Source organism: Ziziphus jujuba, chromosome 2, assembly GCF_031755915.1.
Source record: "Ziziphus jujuba cultivar Dongzao chromosome 2, ASM3175591v1".
Classification (NCBI taxonomy): Eukaryota; Viridiplantae; Streptophyta; class Magnoliopsida; order Rosales; family Rhamnaceae; genus Ziziphus; species Ziziphus jujuba.
In genome coordinates this window covers 9,201,649-9,221,656 of record NC_083380.1, presented here as the reverse complement: position 1 = coordinate 9,221,656, position 20,008 = coordinate 9,201,649, and the positions used below count along the sequence as shown (strand labels likewise).

General features: G+C 33.8%; 2 protein-coding genes and 1 long non-coding RNA gene across 6 annotated transcripts; 1 reads left to right on the top strand and 2 right to left on the bottom strand.

Moving 5' to 3' along the window:
- Window positions 1-141: 141 nt before the first annotated feature.
- On the bottom strand, window positions 142-3,463 carry LOC107418159 (3-oxoacyl-[acyl-carrier-protein] reductase 4). Its single transcript, XM_016026825.4, has 11 exons — window positions 3,145-3,463; window positions 2,906-3,048; window positions 2,588-2,641; window positions 2,274-2,354; window positions 1,920-1,965; window positions 1,726-1,820; window positions 1,588-1,620; window positions 1,301-1,435; window positions 1,061-1,154; window positions 571-653; window positions 142-455 (listed from the first exon to the last, which is right to left on the bottom strand). The coding sequence occupies exons 1-11, from the start codon at window positions 3,308-3,310 to the stop codon at window positions 423-425; spliced, it is 963 nt and encodes a 320-aa protein (XP_015882311.2). The 5' UTR covers window positions 3,311-3,463; the 3' UTR covers window positions 142-422.
- A 1,140-nt stretch (window positions 3,464-4,603) lies between these two features.
- Window positions 4,604-10,212, bottom strand: LOC107418190 (transcription factor GTE10). 3 transcript variants are annotated; one of them, XM_048473400.2, is made up of 11 exons: window positions 9,887-10,212; window positions 7,929-9,302; window positions 7,807-7,855; window positions 7,525-7,674; window positions 6,452-6,525; window positions 6,188-6,257; window positions 6,014-6,094; window positions 5,812-5,927; window positions 5,643-5,709; window positions 5,412-5,542; window positions 4,604-5,326 (listed from the first exon to the last, which is right to left on the bottom strand). In XM_048473400.2, the coding sequence occupies exons 2-11, from the start codon at window positions 9,282-9,284 to the stop codon at window positions 5,048-5,050; spliced, it is 2,373 nt and encodes a 790-aa protein (XP_048329357.2). In that variant the 5' UTR covers window positions 9,285-9,302; window positions 9,887-10,212; the 3' UTR covers window positions 4,604-5,047. The 3 variants fall into 3 exon arrangements, with proteins under 3 accessions (XP_048329357.2, XP_015882352.3, XP_024929125.3); XM_016026866.4 differs by having other exon boundaries at window positions 7,929-10,212; XM_025073357.3 differs by having other exon boundaries at window positions 7,813-7,855; window positions 7,929-10,212.
- Window positions 10,213-12,776: 2,564 nt separating this feature from the next.
- LOC112491575 (uncharacterized) lies at window positions 12,777-14,649 on the top strand. Of its 2 annotated transcripts, XR_009635842.1 has the most exons (5): window positions 12,777-12,897; window positions 13,012-13,447; window positions 13,724-13,790; window positions 14,363-14,417; window positions 14,525-14,637. It is a non-coding gene; the product is annotated as an uncharacterized LOC112491575 (long non-coding RNA). The 2 variants fall into 2 exon arrangements; XR_009635841.1 differs by having other exon boundaries at window positions 14,363-14,649.
- Window positions 14,650-20,008: the final 5,359 nt, after the last annotated feature.

Here is a 20,008-nt window from a genome sequence, read left to right as displayed (position 1 = left end):
GAATTCATGAATTACTGTACGGCAAAAGCTAGAGGGTTCATATGATATCATTAATCGGATGACACTTGAATAACCATAACAGACTTTTTGGAAGTAAATTTTGAGATGACCAACAAAACATGCTTAACAAGCAACATATACTTATTAACATAAAATCCAAGATCATTTATCCATTATAAGAAAAGGCTATATTTCTGTCATGCAAGCAAAAACTTCATGTGAATACAACGCATCCTTGTTCCAGTTAACAAAACTGAAACCAAAATGAAAAAGAAATACAAACAAAAGATCACACAAAATTTTCCTATTTCTCGTATGCTCCCGGTAAATAAAAACCTATATCTAGAGAGGAATTAGAAGATAATGCCTTCCTTTGTGAAGATTTTGTAGAAAGCCAGCAAAAAGATGTGGGGTGTCAGCTTTTACATCACCATTCCTCCATCAATGGTGAAAACCTGCCATGAATCAGTACAAATATATGGTTTTCCCTCCCAAACATGAAATTTAAAAATAAATCCGAAGGCATACTTTCAGAAAGCAAGAATTAAATATGATCTAAACAGAAGTTACCTGTCCTGTAATATAGCTAGCAGCAGGATTAAGTGCTAAGAATTCAACCAGTCCAGCTACTTCCTCAGGTTGCCCATATCGCCCTGTAAGAACAATTTAAAAAGTAGTGAATTTCTATCTATAATTTTTATTTGTGTTCCTCAAAGTTTGCAAGTTTTTTAATGACATGTCATCAAGTAAAATTAATCTGGAACCATATTGAATGAGTCACACAGCTATCGTGAGATACTCCACTCAATTAAAACAGCTAGCGAACCATATCACAATTAAAAGTTGTATATAAGTACAAAATATGACCTTTATTTCCATTAACAGAAAGACGCACGGTTTCATGAACCGCAACATTCATATTTATCATTTAAGAAGAAAATTTCTCATTCATGCACAGCGACTACAATGGGGTATATTGAAAAAACAGTATTCCTAAAAGCAATTTCACTACTATAACACCATATAATTCAATAAGAATCTTTGTCATTTAATCTCTCACCTAAGGGGATGGACTGCAAGATTTTCTTTTCTATGTCTTCTCCAAGCTTGGCAGTCATGTCTGATGCAATAAAACCAGGAGCCACAGCATTGACCTATAGAAAATAAAGGCTTTACATTGATAAATAGTTTCGGCACACATGCCAATATAAACTAACATATACCAGCAAAACTTTAAATTCCATTAAACAGATTTACAAGCATTTTGGATAGCTCTTGCAAGTCCAAAGTAGATACTTACGTTAATGTTTCTGCTAGAATACTCCTTCGCAACACTTTTTGTAAAGCCAATCACCCCAGCTTTTGCAGCACTGTAGTTGGCTTGACCAACATTTCCCACCAGACCAACAACAGATGCTATATTGACTATTCTTCCCTATGAAAAAATCAGCTTACTCAGACAATATAGAAGGAAAAAATGGAATCCACATTAAAATAAAATAAATCATTTGAAGAGGATTTATATCCAAGACTTTCAAAGAAGTTGCCAAGAATAAAAATATCTACCCAGATGATGATGATCATTACCTTTTTCTTCTTCATCATAATTTTGGCTGCAGCCTGAAAGATAGCATATCAAAAATAGATTCAGCATGGCCACAAATTAAAGTAGTGGAAGTACAAGCGATGAAAAATACAAAACTAACAGACTTAGAATAACAATACCTGTGTGCAAAGAAACACTCCTGTAAGATTCAAATCAATAACCTCCTGCCATTGGGACTTCTTCATTCTCATTAATAACCCATCCCGTGTTATTCCTAAAAATGAAAATATTGAAGAACAGTCAAGTAAGCTAAAAGTGCTAGAGAGGGAAAATAAATAAGAGAGAGCAAGAGAAGAAGTAATTTGTAGTTGACCTGCATTATTTATCAGGACATCAACTGTTCCCCATGCATCAACCACCTATAAGAAAACACCAAAGTCAATCGACATATACATATATATAGTCCGTCTACGGTACGGACGGTCCGTCTACGGTACGGACGGTCCTCATGCGGACCACAGTATTGGTGACGGTTTTTCATAGTATTGGTGACGATTTTCTAAGAAACCGTCGTTAATACTATGAAAAACCGTCACTAATACTACGGTCTTCATGCGGACCGTCCTCTACATATATATACATATATATTTGACAATGAAAGTTAATCAGTGTTGCATTGCAGCAAACAGATCCAACAGACAATAAAAAGAACACATTTGTCGCTTACAGTTTTAATCATGGACTCTACATCTTCCTCTTTTGAAACGTCACCTCCAAAAGTAAGTGCATGACCACCACCAGCCTCAATCTAGAGTAGATACGTGACATAACAATAAATTAGCATATGATCAAATAACAAATTGGAGTTATAGGTCAGAATCTCACATTAGATATTAAAAAAAGTTTCATCACCAAAGAATAATACGCAGAAGATTCATGGGTACTACAACATTACTAAATTATTCAAAGCTGCATATAACGATGAAAATAAGAGGGAATATCAAAAAGGAGAGAGAGAGAGAGAGAGAGAGCAAAGCCCACCTCCTTAGCAACTTCTTCAGCTTCCTTTGCTGACCTTGCATAGTTTACAAGCACCTGTGATAATGAAATGCAGTCTCTACAACCATCAAAGAACAAGAATTGAAAAAGTACAAGACAAAGTAATCTATTTTCTCGTTTACCCACAACCAGCATAAATTTTTCACTGGAAAACTTAAAATTATGCATTTATCCAAGCGGAAGAGATTGAACCAATCACAACCTCACAATTGCATTTAGAATTAACACAGATATATATAATATACATCAACATTGAAGACAAACTGGAAAGAGAAGAACAGCAATGAAACAGAGAGAGACCTTACAACCAGATTTGCCAAGAGCCAATGCAACAGCTTTGCCTATCCCTCTTGAAGCTCCAGTGACGACAACCACAGGAGCTTCCACATTAGGAATTGTACCAATGCTCGATTGCTCAACTGCAGCAACCTGAGCCCTAATTCCTGCAACAAAATTACACCCAAAATAAACAAAAATAAAATCGAAATAGAAAGAAACAATCAAGTAGTAATCAAGTATACATATATGCGTATATATACCGGAGGAAGAGGAATATAAAGAGGAAAATGGGCATGTGGAAGCAAGGGTAGCAAGAGAAGATGGCGATCGGAGTGGAAATGAGCGGTGGTGGTGGGGTGGTCGACTCAAATGAGAAGAGAGTTTAGCCGGAGCTCCGACGGCATTGAAGGCTACGGTGGCCGCCATTGATAATCTGCAAAAGCTCAGACCCAAACCACAAGAAGAAGAAGAATAAAGAGAAGCAATTAAGGAAGCCAGAAGGAAAAGACTAATGAAAGAGAATGAGAAAATTTTATGGTAATTTTCCCCTCTTTTCTTTTTTTTTTTTTTTTTTTTTTTTTTTTGGCAACTCACATCGCTCGCTCGCTTTCACTGCACAAAAATGGACTTCTTTTTGTTGAGCCACTGTGGAGGTAGGCGTATATACAATCCCCTCCTCTACGTGGACGTGGCCTTTACGCGCATAGATTTTACTGACACTCAATTTTATTTTTGTTTATATTAATTATTATAAAATACAACTTACTATTTTTGTTGATGAAATCTGGGAATTTTTATTTATTTTTTTTATTCTTTTATGAAATAATTTCATTTATACAAAAAAGCCAATAAAACTCAGTCCTTTAGTTTTAAACGGTTAATTTCCTTCGAATAGTGCAAAATAATTTGTGTAGTTTTCCACTAATTTGTAATAATTAAATTATGAAAACTCCTATGGTTCGGTTTAGCATCCAATAAACATTACCAAGTTCATATATTTTCATATATGTCTTTGTCTTTTGAAAATACAACTAAGAACTTGTAGTGCTTAAAACGGAGATGACCCTATAACACCAATTTGGCTAATATCAAAAAAATAAAATAAAATCATCAATATTGGCTTGGTTAGTGAATTCTTCATTACACAATCTATCATCATCTAAATCTAGTAAACTGTTTATCGAAATGTCAGAAAATTTACCAACAGCAAATACTAATATTGTTCTTAATAGCCTAATGTTCCTAACTTGAAAAAATGGATATAAAATGCTGTTTTTATTACAATTGCAAACTCACTACCCTCCCTACATCAAACAGACTATTAATATGAATTTTCAAAATTGGAATTTTCTGATTAATATTATCTCTTCCATCAAAATTCAAAAACCACCCCACAAAACATCCTTTCATGGACAAAATTTGATCCGAAGATGTTATATCCCACACTTCCACTCCATATTCAATTAAAAAAAAAAAAAAAAAAAAAAAAAAAAAAAAAAAAGGAGCTAATCATGGTTGCTAGTTATAACTGTTCAAGCTTTGAAAACGGTAAGAACACGGGTTAAGGACTATTTATTTTAGCTAAAAAAGTGCTTAAGATGGATAACAGTTGCCATTGCACTCACCAATTTATAATTGATTATTTTTTAGAATTATTTTTTATATTCTAATATAAGATTTTACCATCTAACATATAATATTTGTTCCTAAAACAATACATCTAAAATCATTAGTATATAAATTTCTTTAACATTTAATGTTTCTAAAATCGTATCCACAGAGCTGTATCTAAAGCTTGGATCCTTTTTTGCCAAACCCCCATTTCCCAAACTTTAGAAGAACAAAAAGGATCTGACACTCATAGATATGTACCGGTAACCGAAATCCCCCAACCCGAGTCCAAGCAAGATAAGCAATCACAAAGCACCCAAACCCAATCCAAAACCCATAGCAGCTGATCATGTTTCTCTTGCCTGTTCATACTCTTATATTCTAAGGTTTGAAGATTGCTGGCCAAAAACAGGAAAAGATATAAGAATTTTCTGGCCAAAGACAGGTTGCAAAAGTAGATTTTAATCAAGTGCCAACATTCCTCAGGTTCACCATTTTCCACTCTTGCTTGACTAGGCAACAAGAATAAACAGAAGAAAGTCACTGACTGATTTAATCAATCTCTCCTTCCTCTACATCGTTCGTTTGTTCTGTTGCAAGTTCCTGAGCTTGCAGGCCTTCCTCTTCCTCGTCTTCCTCATCATCCTTCATGTATAATCCAAGTTGTTCTAAGGGGTTACCCTGCATTTTGAAACTACCTAACCCATTCTGAGAAAGCTCAGGGCTAGCCTCGTCCATGAAAGTTGGTAACTGTTCATCACCGGAAACCCTGAGCAATTCTAGATCTTCCATAAACTGACTGTTCTCATTAATATCGACGGTCTTCTCCATCTGTGCATAAACCCAGAAGCGGGTCAACTAAAACATAAGAGAAACTTGCAATCAGTTTTCACCAGAGACGATTTGTCTGCCTTACCAGTTGTAATGCTTGTCGCGCAGCTTCTCTCTCTGATTCCCTCTTCTTTCTTGCTTCAGCTGCAGCGTCTTCTTCAGCCTTCTTTCGAGCCTCTTCAGCAGCCTTTGCCTCTGCTTGCAATCGAGCTTTCTCTGATTATAGAATAGAAGTAAATATCAGTAATTGAAAATGAATATCGTATTATTCTGATCAGAGAGAACAATGTTACAAAGTTACAAGTAGATTGTAAACCTTCTTTTTGCCGCCTTTCAAGTTCTTCTCTCTCCTTTCTTAGTTTTTCAGGATCTCGCTTTTCACCCTGAACAGGATATCACATTGTTATGACCACTTTGTATAATAAGCTCAAGCCTTGCGCATATACATGGAAAACAAACAGTAAGCAGCCATTGCTCCAACCTACCTTTTCAAGTGCCTTCTCTCTAGCTTTAAGTATGGTGTCAGCAAAGCGTCTCCTCAATATAGCTGCACGGTAGAGCTTTTCGGGGGAGACTTGCCTCTCAGACGGAGCACTCTCCCCTATAAATTATGTTACAGCATGATTTGTAAGATGATGCCCCAAAACTAACAGCAGACAGTTTTCTTCATTATTTTTTCATGCTTACCCTCTTGAAGGTTATCCACCTCAACTGAAAGTGGCTTGGAGTTCGAATTTTGCTCTACCTGAGCCTCCTCATTTAATAAATCTGTACAAGATTTAGTAAAGAATGTTATAAGAAAACCAAAAACTGATCTAGTTATTCCCCAAGCAAAATATGACATTAAATCTTCAGACTCACGATTTCCAATTTCTGAATCACCAAGATCACTTCTCTTCTGATCTAAGCTTGGTCCAGAATTTAACTTTTCCTGCCATATAAAATCAGAGTAAAAAAGCATGAATTTGTGAAGATCTAATATGCCTATGCACAAGCGCAAACACATGTGCATGAGAATGAGAGAGAGAGAGAGAGAGAGAGAGAGAGAGAGAGAGAGAGCAAAATTTCAATCCAACACCATATGCAAGCGGAGTAACAAGCCATTCAAGACATCAACATATGTACCTCTGCAGCAGTATCAGGAACAGAAGCTTTAACAGCATTTGATTCACTTTCAGATGAACTAGCAGAATCAGAATCTGCAGAATGAAAGTTCCATAAAAATACAGTATCTAAAAAGTAAGGGAAAGTAGCAGTTATAAAATAGTAAATGCTCACATCATGGCTATAAAAAATATTATCGACTGCAGATGACGAAGTTAAGATCCTAAGAACATCCAGACCACAAAAAAGGTCAAACCCAAAACTATTTACATGGTATAAAATGTTATTAGATGTGGTTTTAAACACCCAATGAGTCCTTGAACATAAAGAAAACTGCAGCTTTTATAAAGGTAAAGGTCAACATAACGTTTCCAATTCCTCAACATATTCCGTTCCCCCAACCCAAAACCAAGAAGAAGAAAAATGAACACCCTGCTATATGAACACAGTAACCCAATACCAATGAGAAAATTAAGACTGAAACTGAGACTGCCTGTCTGCACCCAAAATGTAGGTAAATGCGGTCGAACAAAGGTCACTTCCATAAGTGAAATCCATTGAAGTCTAACCAACCAGGCAAGGATTATTTACCAATAAAAGAAAAACAAGGCAAGGATTTATTTCATTTTAACCACGACCTAGATAAGGAATCAATACAATAGAGTTCATCTTAACTATGATAATTATTAAAAAGGAATTCCAGATTTCCATCAACCAACCAAAGATACTGTAAATCAGACTTTACAACATTCCATACAGCTGTGTAATAATGAAGTGGTGAAATGACATTTGAAGGTTTTAAAGAGACACTAGGGTAAAATTGAAATATTAGTTTGAAATTGTACTCGTGCCTGAATAGAGATAAGTACAACAAAAGGAAATATAGAAAGAGAGAGAGCAAACTAAAACTTTATAAAAGGGACAACATTTACAACTATTAAACATGTTTGAAACTTGTAAAGGTTTACAGTATTTTTTCTCGCTAGATGTCTCTGAACTAAAATCCAATTTAAAACAAGGATTACAAGCTCCTAAAATTAGATATTTAAACACAATTCTTAAATCATAAATATAATGTACACAGTAACACGAACCACTTGATGAAGAGCCTGATTCACTACTGGAGCTATTGCATTTACTGTTTCTATGAGCTGCATCTTTCTCTATTTCCACCGGTGGAAAGGTTGAAATGGGCGGATCATTTCCCCCAACAACATCCACATCCTCATCCACCGTATCATTGCCTGGCAATAAAAAAATTAGATTTAATACATTAAAAATTGGATCATCTTGTGAAGCAATATTTCACCAACTCCGTAAGTTATAATGCATAAGAACGCAATATATCTTAAATGCACAAGGATCAAGAGAAAAACCTTTACATGGTTGCATCGACGAGTTGCTAAGTCCTGACTCATTAAGAAGCTGCAGCAAGAAAGCAAATTAGATATACTCGCATGTAATTAGATGAACAAGAATGAGAGAAAGAAAAAAGTACCTCCATTTCACAAGGTTCAGCTTTCGCCGCAGCTTTCTGCTTTTCCAGCACATACTCATCCAAAAGCTTCCGTAAGACAATCAGGTTATCATTACCAAGAGCATCCATATCAATCTCAATCTCATCTTCATCGCCTTGGCCATCACAATGTGCTTTTAGGAAACTAATAATATTTTCAGGCAATTCTGCCATGTAAGCCTCCAAATCATTACTCAGCTTATCTTTCTCCTCCTGATTTATGATCTGCCGGACAGTCTCTGGCTCGTGAGCAGACACAGGAGGTGTAATTTTCTTCTTTTTTGAAGGTGGTAGTTGATCGGTAGTTCCGGTGTCTGACTGAAGATCAACTCTTGAAGGCAATAATTGAACATCTGTTGATACCTGAAGCTTCTTTTCTATAGCTTTCCATCTCACTTCAAAATATTTACTAAGTGTCGCAGCCATAACGTGAACATCATTTCCAGGAGGGTTGTAAGTCATTGCATTTGAAAAAGTAAGCCTTATATCATCAGCAAAACCCAAAGGACTTGAATATTGACCTGAAGCTATCTTTCCCTTCACAGTGCTAAAATCCATTGGATGCTTAATGACTGTAAAATAATCTGGAATGTTCAACTTCACTATGTCAACCGGAGTGTTGAACACCCAAGCATATTGATGTGACATCATCCGCATCAACAGATTTTCACACTGCTTCATCAACATAGCAATTGAAGTTTTAGCTGGTGGTTGGGATTTTACCAACTCAAAACGGCCAGATGAACTTCTTTTTGTCCGCTGTCCATTACGCCCAGGAGGAGCCTTTTTGTTACTCGGTGGAGCCGATACCTCCGGCAACCTATGTATACTCTCAAGTGGAGGCCTTTTCTTTCCATCACTGCAGCTCCGAATATCACTAGATGGTGATAACACAACAACATTTGTACTCAGACTCTCAACTTTGGTCTGAAGTGTACGGATTTGTTCAAGTTCCATTTTCAACTTCATCTCTAAATCCTTCCTTTCAGATCGTGACATCCTTGAAAATGACAAAACTTGCATAGGTACACCAAAACTATCATAACCATTCATATTTAAGCTAATGCTTTTTCTCTTAGGTGCAAATGAATCCTCTGAAGCAGTCATTTCCACGTCAACACGTCCTGAACTTCCAAACCCTTCTGATTCTCCCATTGTCTCAACAGCAGCATGACGGTAATCCGGAACAAAACCAGTAGAAGAATGCCCTTTTGAGTACTGAACAAAACCAGAAGAATGCCCTCCAGAGTACTTTCGAGACTTTCCCATCGTTTGCGAAAGTGAGAACTTTCTAGATTCCTTCTGCCCAGCAAACTCTATGGGAACAGTTGGTGCCATAAGATTAACTTGCAACTACTGCACATATCAACAGGGGCAATCAATTATTGTCTCCAACTTCAATCTACTGATAGCCACATACCCGGTAATAAAAGTTTCTTGCCAAAACAACGTTCCGGTTCACAACACTTTAAATCTTAAAGATTTCTAACATTACCCGTTTAGTCACCTATTTAACTTCCGACGTTTCGAAATGATCTTAATGAGACGATTCAGCCCCCTAAACGAATACCAGCACTTATTCCTTCCTCGACAATTTCAAAAATAATATACTTTGATATTTTTCAGTTGAATTTAACAGTTCTTCCTATCCTCCAGTAATGTCAAATTTCATTTTTTTCACAATTTCACAAAGTCGCAAAATATACGAACAATAACACAAATCGGGGAACGAAAAATTGAGTATAACCGAAACCTTTTTTAATTATGCCAACCAATGTCATCCCCAAATCCTCGAAAACTATATAAAACCTAAAAGAATCGAATCCACCTTGTAATTCCTCAAAATCACTTAATTACCCACTTTCAGATCCAAAAAAGAAAAGCTCTTTCAAATTAAAAAGCAGAACAGAGCCAGATAGTAAATAATTCAAAGAACTTACGAGGGTCAAATTAATAAAAAAAAACCTAAATCTTGAATCCTTGTATAAACCCCCAAGAATGCAAAAAACCAAAGATCGCGATAGAGAGAGAGATGCGCCGAATCGGGAAGCATAATCCAATGCGCTCGCCCAGGAAAATCTAATTCGGTTTTTTTTTAGAATAAAAACATAAACCCTAACAAAACGCTTTGCATGGAATCCAATTCAAAATCTGGATCTCAGGGCAGAGCCGTTGCAATGCGCTAATATATCAAACCCTAGAAAACCCTTTCAGCGCTCAGAGAAAGAAAGAGAAAAAAAAAATTGAGAGAGAGCCTATGATTTTCTTTTCGTCTTAGTTCGCTCCTCTTCTTATAGGCCTTTTTGGCTTCAATGACCGCCACAGCCAAACAGATTCTAGCCGCTCATCACCGACACGGAAATATCTAACGGTCTGAATTCAAAACAGTTCGTTACACGCATGATTCAGATCTGACGGTGAGGTCTTTAACTACGAAAAATCGCGTTGATTAAATTAATCTAAATTATTGATAAACCGATCACCGATGATCTACGCGCTCGAGTATGTTATTCTTCTACTCGCTTCCCAAGAGAGAAAACTACAATCATAGTACAACACGTGTTGTTCTATTAGAGCGAGTGCGCTGTAATTGTGTGGTTTAGAGAAAGATGTTTACGGCGGGAATTCAAAAAAGGTTGCCAACATTTGCCGACCACGTGTCCATCTTTGACTTTTTATTGCCATGTGACGTGGAACGCGACCTACTCCATTTCACACGTGCTGGATTTGTTACTGCCAGCTAAGTAAACATTATTTTATACGATTTAATTAATTACTGTGGTTAAACAATTCTGGGAAATAAATAAAGAGAGATTAAAAAATACTGCTGGTTTACGTTTGTTTTAGATTTTATGGATTTTTGGGCCTCATAAAGTCCAGCAGTGAACCTAATGGAAAACAATTGAAAATTGGGCCCAATTCAAACTATTTAGACCTATTAGACCCATTATATGAAATGATCCAAACCGTGATCCCTCCAGTCTATACTGACATAAACAAAGGTAATCTAATAGTCTTCAGCCCCAAACAAACGAAAACAAAAGCAGTGAAGCAAAAACCTTACCTTAGTTATAAACTACACGAATTCTAATGGTGACCTTGTAATTTCTTTGTGCATCTATTTGTTCGTTTTTAATCAAATTCTTATATTGGGTTTTATTCAAATGGTTGGGACTAGATTTGCTAAGGGTAACTCTATGAAAAATCATTTAATGGATTCGTCCATGTGCTTTTATACGAAACTCTTTTTTTTATTTTTTTATTTTTTTTTTTTACAAAGATACCTATATAAAATAGATCTACTAAATAATTTTTTTCAAATTCGTATCGATTTTTATATTTATAATATTTATTTAAATGGAAGTACTTATTAAATAGCTTATAGAAATAGTTAGATGCAGTGTATTTTTTTTATTATTATAATATAAAAAAGAAAATTTTCACTTAAATCAAGATTTAAATCTTGAATTTGTAAGTATACTCTTAGTAGTTATACTACTAAGCCAAGCTTACAAAAAAAAATTGAGTAATTAAAATACGTGTAAGGGTTTTAATTGAATAACTGTACAGTTTCTTAAACGTTACAATTTGGCTTCTTCACCAGTCCCGAGTTGAATATTCATTGTTTAGAAATAATTAGAATTTCAAATGTTATAGAAATCTATCCCCATGACTTTGGGTGAGAAATACAAATATTAATTAATAATTATATATGACATTGAATCCAATATTTATATAATATTTATTTCATTGTTTATAAACTATTTTTATTTATATATATATATATATATATATATATTTGGAATCTACGGTACATAAGTTAATAATAACACTTACTATCAATAATAAATATTATTTTTCTAATCCGACTATGCAGTGCATACACTCGAAAAACTACAAGCAGAAGAGTCGAATCTATCTTTTGAACTGCTTTTGCAAGGCTCAATCATATCGGTACTATCTTTATATGTTTTTAAATTTTAATTTTATATATATATATATATATATATTTGTAGATCTGCACATTTTAATAACTATTTTATATTTTGTTCTAACAATTTGTAGGGTCAAAATGTGTGATTTTGAAAACTCTATAAATGAAAAATTAGGATGTGAAATTTCTAAATTTGGGCATTCACTGGTATATAGGCCTCCAGTAAAGGCCAATAATGCTATAAAATGCTATTGATCCCATCTAATATATATATTTATATATTTGTTTAATTTCAAGCTTGAAATTCAAATTAATCCTGCAATAGCTAAAATTAAACACTAATATGATCATAGCTTGAAATTCAAATTAATCATGCAATAGCTAAAATTAAACACTAATATGATCATCCCCACAAAAATCCGATCAAAATGAATTGCAGAAGAAATTCCAAATTTCAGACTTTTTTTCCTTTTTTTGGGGGTGAATTCCAAATTTCTGAAAGAAGAACACAAAAACAAGTGTTTCAATCAAATAAGAAAGGGTTACTGGGACGCCCTAGGTTTGGATAATTTGGATTGAAAAGGGGACTTCAAAGACTTCAACCAAAGTCTTTTGGCAATATATATATATATATATATATATTCTTTTTATAACTAAAGTCTTTTGGCAATGCATATGCAAACATAAACCTACCTCGCCTACAAATAAAAATGAGCTACATTCCGAAAAAGGCAGTTATATATCTCTTTTATTTGCCGTCTTAAAAGGCAATATTCTAGTTCTTTATTTCCCAATTGCATTTTTAGCATGGACATGAATTGATGACAAGAGATTTTAGAACATGCAAACAAAATAAAATCATTCAAGTGCTTTTAATTTTATTATTGTTTGAGTGGAGGAGGACTTCTTAATCTTGATTTTAGTTGCAGGAAAAGTTGTCCCCTATATATTTAAGGCTCAGGCCTGATCAAAGGTATCTAGACATTGATTGCTACAACTTTTTATCCCTTGCCACAGGTAACATACATTTAAGTAACCGTTGTTGTTAAATTATTCATTTAAGTTATAATTTCCTGAAGCTTGTATCCCGAGGTACATAACAACATGTTGATTATTATGTCTTCTTTGCAGCTTGAGAGTTAGTTGGCTTCTAGGAAACCAGAAATACTACTTCGGCTGGGGAAACTAGAAAAGCATATGTGGATGCAAAGAGGCTGGGGACTTTCTAGAAAGAGTTCTTATGGAGAAATACTACTTCGGCTGACATATAAAGCATATGTTGAGGATGAAGAGGATGACAAAGCTGAGGCAGAATCCACTAACATTGATGCTTTAGATTGTGAAAGAAGAAACAAAGTATTCTAAAGAAGCACATAAAGAGTCATTCATGGATGTCTTAGCTACTTTAATTGTGAGTGAAGAATTTCGAGGAATAGTAGCGTCAGAAACCGGAACTACCAAAATATTGAATAATGCTTCAAGGGTAGAATCAAGAATATCAAGATCGCTTGGTCTTAATGATGAATCCGCACCCCAAGATTCAAACAATAGTTCAGAACATCCCAAGGTAATTCTCTGACATTACTTTTAGTTTAATGCTGGTTTGTAAGTTCATTTTTTGTTTTTTTGTTTTTTTAGGTTGTTATGCAACATCTAACATTTGATTGAAATACTAGTTGTATTGTGGTCTAAATATTGCCTGAAAGAGGAATGTAAAAGGACATAAACCGTATCAGACAACTTGTCAGTACACAGCTTGTGTATATTTCTATGTGTTTGCATGCAATGCTCTGCTTGTGTAGTTTCAATACAAACTAATCAAACAATGATGCAGTGATTGTAGGCAAACACTTAAATTGACAGAGGTAACTGCAAGCGATAAGCTGGAGAGTTTTCGTGCAGTAAAAAAGGTACTGTGAATTTCAAATGAAAATTCTATATGATAATAAGTGGTAGTGGTTGAAAATTCTATATTATATCTGTGAACTTCAAAAGAGGTATCTCTGACATTGTCATTTATGCACATGAGTGGTAATGGTTCTTAAGTTGTATTGCATGGGCACAACCTGATTCTGAAGCAAGCATGGCAAATTTCACCATATAAAGATAAATAAAGTGTTTTCCAATTTCAAATGAACGTTGACATGGATATGCTAATTCCTAGTTTAGCAACCACTTTCAAAAGCTAGCATGACATTCTATACATAACAAATTCCAATATATCAAGAGAAATAAAGGGTTTTCCACTTTTAAAATGAACTTTGACATGGATATGTTAATTCCTACTTTATCAACTACTTTCAAATGTTCTTGTTAAAAAGTGATATACTTGAAAACGCTATACTGCAGTAAGTGCTAATCTATTTAAAGCATGCTATACTGCAATAAGTGCTAATCTATTTTATTTTTCCTTTTTATTATCATTATTATTATTATATCTTTTCAAGTCTTGCAAAGTAATTTTGTTTGCTTCATTTTGCAGGTCCTCAAGGGTTATATTGCACTTAGGAATGCTCAATTTCCTAATGGAACCAATGGTATTTTATTTTATTTTTTAAATTATGTATTTCATTTTAAGTGAAATGTATTGACTATATTCTTGTAAGATTGTGTGATAGGAAGGTACATGTTCATTTTCCTACAGGTAATGCCCTAGACATTCTTGCTTGAGTTCCACTATAGAAAAATGGTCTTGATTATCGGCACGGTACAAGCCACGGAATTGGGTCTTACCTTAATGTTCATGAAAGCAAGTATGTTTTACTACTTTCCTCTATTATTACTGGGTATGAGCTATTGCCTCAATTGTTGATTTGAACCTTTATACTTCTTTATGGATACTTTAGGTATTTAATTATTTTCTTTGAAACTTGTATGATAAATATTGTAACTAACCGTAGATATTTCATTTGATTTCATCCAGGTATCAAATTGGTCTCCGTTATAGTGGAGATGCCCCGTATACTTTTAATGCTGTCACTAAAGTTTGGCATTATACCAATTGTGGTGCCAGTTGGTGTTCGAGATTTTGACATTGATGGGGAACTTTGGGTCAAATTAGGATTGATACCAACAGAGCCTTTTGTAGGAGTTGTAATATTCTCTAGATTTTATTCATAAAACACTTGTACATTTTTCTCTTCCTAATTCAGGTTTAGTTTTTAGTTTTTCTACATGATTCTTATGTCAAGATGAAGTGTAAGGACCCAATTTCATTATTAAATTCTCCATATTGTTTGAGATGTGGAAAAAGAAATAAAAAGGATGAGAATTTAAATAGATGGTAAGTGAGTTCTCAAATATTGGCTCTCTAGTTTGGGACCATTTGAACTTGTTTGAATGGTATGCATTGAAATTTAGTTAGTTTTAAATTGGACTTTCCTAGCTTGAAAGCTTCTTCCAATCTCTTTTAAAATGCGGCTTCATGGTAGTATGTCCAAAAGAGAGTAGTCAAGAGCGAATTAATTGTGCAGTTGTGGAAAATATTTAAATAAATGGATATGAAAGTGTCAAATAAATGGAATCATCTTCCATTTCTCATATACTCTCATTTTTCATTAACTGTCGAATAAAGTGGAAAATATTTTGCATATTATTGCATTTAATACACATTAGGGGACTTATGGGAGACCAAAAAATTGGTAAAATATGATAACCATAGGGGTTTCGGTAATTACCGATGAAATCTACGATAATTTTTTCCAATAACTACAAATTGATTACCATAGGTTTCATTGGTAATTTTAGAATCCATATTCTGCATGTTTTTGCATTCAACACACATTATGGCACTTGTGGAGCCGAAAAAATTGGTAAAATGTGATTGCCATAGGGGTCTCGGTAATTACCGACGAAACCATCGATAATTTTTCCAGAGGGTATATGTTGGTTACCGACGTTTTCATCGGGAATTACCGAAGGTCTACAGTCATCGTATTCTTTTGGAAAATTTGACCAATTTTCAAGCAATTTTGGGATTTTTTCTCCTTAGTATAATTTTAGAATCCATATTCTGCATGTTTTTGCATTCAAAACACATTATGGGACTTGTGGGGCCCAAAAAATTTGTAAAATGTGATTGCCATAGGGGTCTCGGTAATTACCAACGAAACCTTCGGTAATTTTTCCATAGGGTATATGTTGGTTACCGACGGTTTCATCGTGAATTACCGAAGGTCTACAGTCATCGTATTTTTTTGGCCAATTTGAGAAATATTTAAGCAATTTTGGGATTTTCTCTCCTTAAGATAATTTTAGAATCCATATTCTGCATGTTTTTGCATTTAACACACATTATGGGACTTGTGGGGCCCAAAAAATTGGTAAAATGTGATTACCAAAGGGGTCTCAGTAATTACCGACGAAAACGTCGGTAATTTTTCTAGAGGGTATATGTTGGTTACCGACGTTTTCATCGGGAATTATCGAAGGTCTACAATCATCGTATTTTTTTGGAAAATTTGACAAATTTTTAAGCAATTTTGGGATTTTCTTTCCTTAGGATAATTTTAGAATCCATATGTTGCATGTTTTTGCATTCAACACACATTATGGGACTTGTGGGGCCTAAAAAATTGGTAAAATGTGATTGCCATAGGGGTCTCGGTAATTACCGACGAAACCTTCGGTAATTTTTCCAAAGGGTATATGTTGGTTACAGACGGTTTCATCGGGAATTACCGAAGGTCTACAGTCATCGTATTTTTTTGGCCAATTTAAGAAATTTTTAGGCAATTTTGGGATTTTCTCTCCTTAAGATCATTTTATAATCCATATGTTGTATGTTTTTTCATTTAACACACGTAAGGGGACTTGTGGGGTCCAAAAAATTGGTAAAATGTGATTGCCATAGGGGTTTCGATAATTACCGACGAAAATTTCGGTAATTTTTCCAGAGGGTGTATGTTGGTTATCGAGGGTTTTATCGGGAATTACCGAAGGTCTACAGTCATCGTATTTTTTTCACTTTAAGCAGCCAAGGCAGTCAAGTTATTGATAATGGATCATTCATTGGTGCAGGTGACCTTTTAGACTTTTAACCTTTTAAGACCTGGGCATAAAAGATTTCTTTTCTGGTTTTCTATGAAGTTGAACTAGATTTGTGTATGTTTTTATGCGATTGTGCAGGAGTCTTTTTGGCATTGTTTGCTAGGTCTATGCAGAGGGTGAAGAAACTTGATAAATTTGAGAAGATGATATGATCTTCCAATATTCAAGTGTATAAAAAAAAATTTATTTTTATTCCATTTCAAAAATGTAATTTTATCCAACAATGTAGTATAATATTTTACTTATAGATCCATTGTAGATATACCCATAATCTTTTATCCAACAAATATAATGTTTTACTTATAGATCCATAGTAGATATAGCCATAATCTTTTATCCAACAAATAAATGATTGAATTGAGAATGGCTTCATAACCAATTTTTTTTCTGGGAAAATAAATGATTTGAGTTGAGAATGGCTTCATAACCAATTTTTTAGTGGGAAATTGCTTTTCAGTGCAAGAGAAGGAAGATGGCATTTTCACATCACTATGTATATTTACCCACATCGACACTACAAACCATCCACTTATTTGACTTGTTCTTATTTTTTCTCTCTCCTTTTTCGTCAGTTCCTTTCTCTTTTTTCTTTAACAGATTGATAATAGAAATTGCTCGTTAGACATAAAGACCTAGTTCTAGATGTATTACCAGTAAACGCTGAAGAATCAAATTGAAATTTAAGTAATAATTCAAGAGTAATCTAGTACGTACAATGACTAGAGAAAGGATACAGAGCATGCAAGGCTTATGGTTTTTGATATAAAATGGCAGAATAAAAGAATGAAATACAAACTACATCTATATATTACTTTGCTTTGGGGCCTTCGCCACTTGGGCGCTTCGCCTCTATTTTCATTTTTGAATTAGAAAGAACGGGGCCTTATTTATTCTGTTCAGGGGGGGATGAAAGACAAAGGAAGGGATCAGGGGCCTTTATGATCGCAGAAAGAGTCCAATCATTCCAATTTTGGAAGGAAAGTTTTTGCATGGCCACGGGACGTTCCACCACGCTTCTACACCAATCAAGGATCAACTCTTCATTCTTCATCGCCCATCCTTGTACCAAACACACAGAAAATGTTCCTTGAAAGCGATGGAAGTTGGAGGGGTGAAAGGGTTACCAACAATTGCCAAATATGCAATTTGAGGCATATGATTATCTGACAGTTACCCTCACAAAGCTTGCGACTGCATTCAGCTCTAACATGCTCAAACAAATTTTTGTTTTGTTTAAAATATAACAGGATATGTAAGTAATTTTTTTTTTTTTGTTTTAAGGTTAACCTCCTCCTTATAAGGGTATTGGGCCAAATTCCCCTAGTTATAAACTACACAAATTCTAATGGTGACCTTGTAATTTCTTTGTGCATCTATTTGTTCGTTTTTAATCAAATTCTTATATTGGGTTTTATTCAAATGGTTAGGACTAGATTTGCTAAGGGTAACTCTATGAAAAATCATTTAATGGATTCGTCCATGTGCTTTTATATGAAACTCTTTTTTTTATTTTTTTTTATTTTTTTTTACAAAGATACCTATATAAAATTGATCTACTAAATAATTTTTTTCAAATTCGTATCGATTTTTATATTTATAATATTTATTTAAATGGAAGTACTTATTAAATAGCTTATAGAAATAGTTAGATGCAGTGTATTTTTTTTATTATTATAATATAAAAAAGAAAATTTTCACTTAAATCAAGATTTAAATCTTGAATTTGTAAGTATACTCTTAGTAGTTATACTACTAAGCCAAGCTTACAAAAAAAAATTGAGTAATTAAAATACGTGTAAGGGTTTTAATTGAATAACTGTACAGTTTCTTAAACGTTACAATTTGGCTTCTTCACCAGTCCCGAGTTGAATATTCATTGTTTAGAAATAATTAGAATTTCAAATGTTCTAGAAATCTATCCCCATGACTTTGGGTGAGAAATACAAATATTAATTAATAATTATCAGCACTGTATATGACATTGAATCCAATATTTATATAATATTTATTTATATATGAAATTCATTGTTTATAAACTATTTTTATTTATATATATATATATATATATATATATATATATATATGTGGAATCTACGGTACATAAGTTAATAATAACACTTACTATCAATAATAAATATTATTTTTCTAATCCGACTATGCAGTGCATACACTCGAAAAACTACAAGCAGAAGAGTCGAATCTATCTTTTGAACTGCTTTTGCAAGGCTCAATCATATCGGTACTATCTTTATATGTTTTTAAATTTTAATTTTATATATATATATATATATATATATTTGTAGATCTGCACATTTTAATAACTATTTTATATTTTGTTCTAACAATTTGTAGGGTCAAAATTGTGATTTTGAAAACTCTATAAATGAAAAATTAGGATGTGAAATTTCTAAATTTGGGCATTCACTGGTATATAGGCCTCCAGTAAAGGCCAATAATGCTATAAAATGCTATTGATCCCATCTAATATATATATTTATATATTTGTTTAATTTCAAGCTTGAAATTCAAATTAATCCTGCAATAGCTAAAATTAAACACTAATATGATCATAGCTTGAAATTCAAATTAATCATGCAATAGCTAAAATTAAACACTAATATGATCATCCCCACAAAAATCCGATCAAAATGAATTGCAGAAGAAATTCCAAATTTCAGACTTTTTTTCCTTTTTTTGGGGGTGAATTCCAAATTTCTGAAAGAAGAACACAAAAACAAGTGTTTCAATCAAATAAGAAAGGGTTACTGGGACGCCCTAGGTTTGGATAATTTGGATTGAAAAGGGAACTTCAAAGACTTCAACCAAAGTCTTTTGGCAATATATATATATATATATATATATATATTCTTTTTATAACTAAAGTCTTTTGGCAATGCATATGCAAACATAAACCTACCTCGCCTACAAATAAAAATGAGCTACATTCCGAAAAAGGCAGTTATATATCTCTTTTATTTGCCGTCTTAAAAGGCAATATTCTAGTTCTTTATTTCATTAGGAAAAAAAGTTGCTGAAACCAAACACTAGACCTACATGACCTAAAGCTTTGGACCAGCTT

What these genes read in the sequence shown, in the direction of transcription:
- LOC107418159 (XM_016026825.4), bottom strand. Translation starts at nt 3,310, where the DNA reads ATGGCGGCCACCGTAGCCTTCAATGCCGTCGGAGCTCCGGCTAAACTC. An exon ending in TTTATATTCCTCTTCCTCCG is followed by an intron (nt 3,049 to 3,144) that starts GTATATATACGC and finishes ATTTTGTTGCAG; the next exon opens with GAATTAGGGCTCAGGTTGCT. An exon ending in CTTGCAGTCCATCCCCTTAG is followed by an intron (nt 654 to 1,060) that starts GTGAGAGATTAA and finishes TTGTTCTTACAG; the next exon opens with GGCGATATGGGCAACCTGAG.
- LOC107418190 (XM_016026866.4), bottom strand. Translation starts at nt 9,284, where the DNA reads ATGGCACCAACTGTTCCCATAGAGTTTGCTGGGCAGAAGGAATCTAGA. An exon ending in ATCAGGCTCTTCATCAAGTG is followed by an intron (nt 6,526 to 7,524) that starts GTTCGTGTTACT and finishes TTCATTCTGCAG; the next exon opens with ATTCTGATTCTGCTAGTTCA. An exon ending in TGATTCAGAAATTGGAAATC is followed by an intron (nt 6,095 to 6,187) that starts GTGAGTCTGAAG and finishes AATCTTGTACAG; the next exon opens with ATTTATTAAATGAGGAGGCT.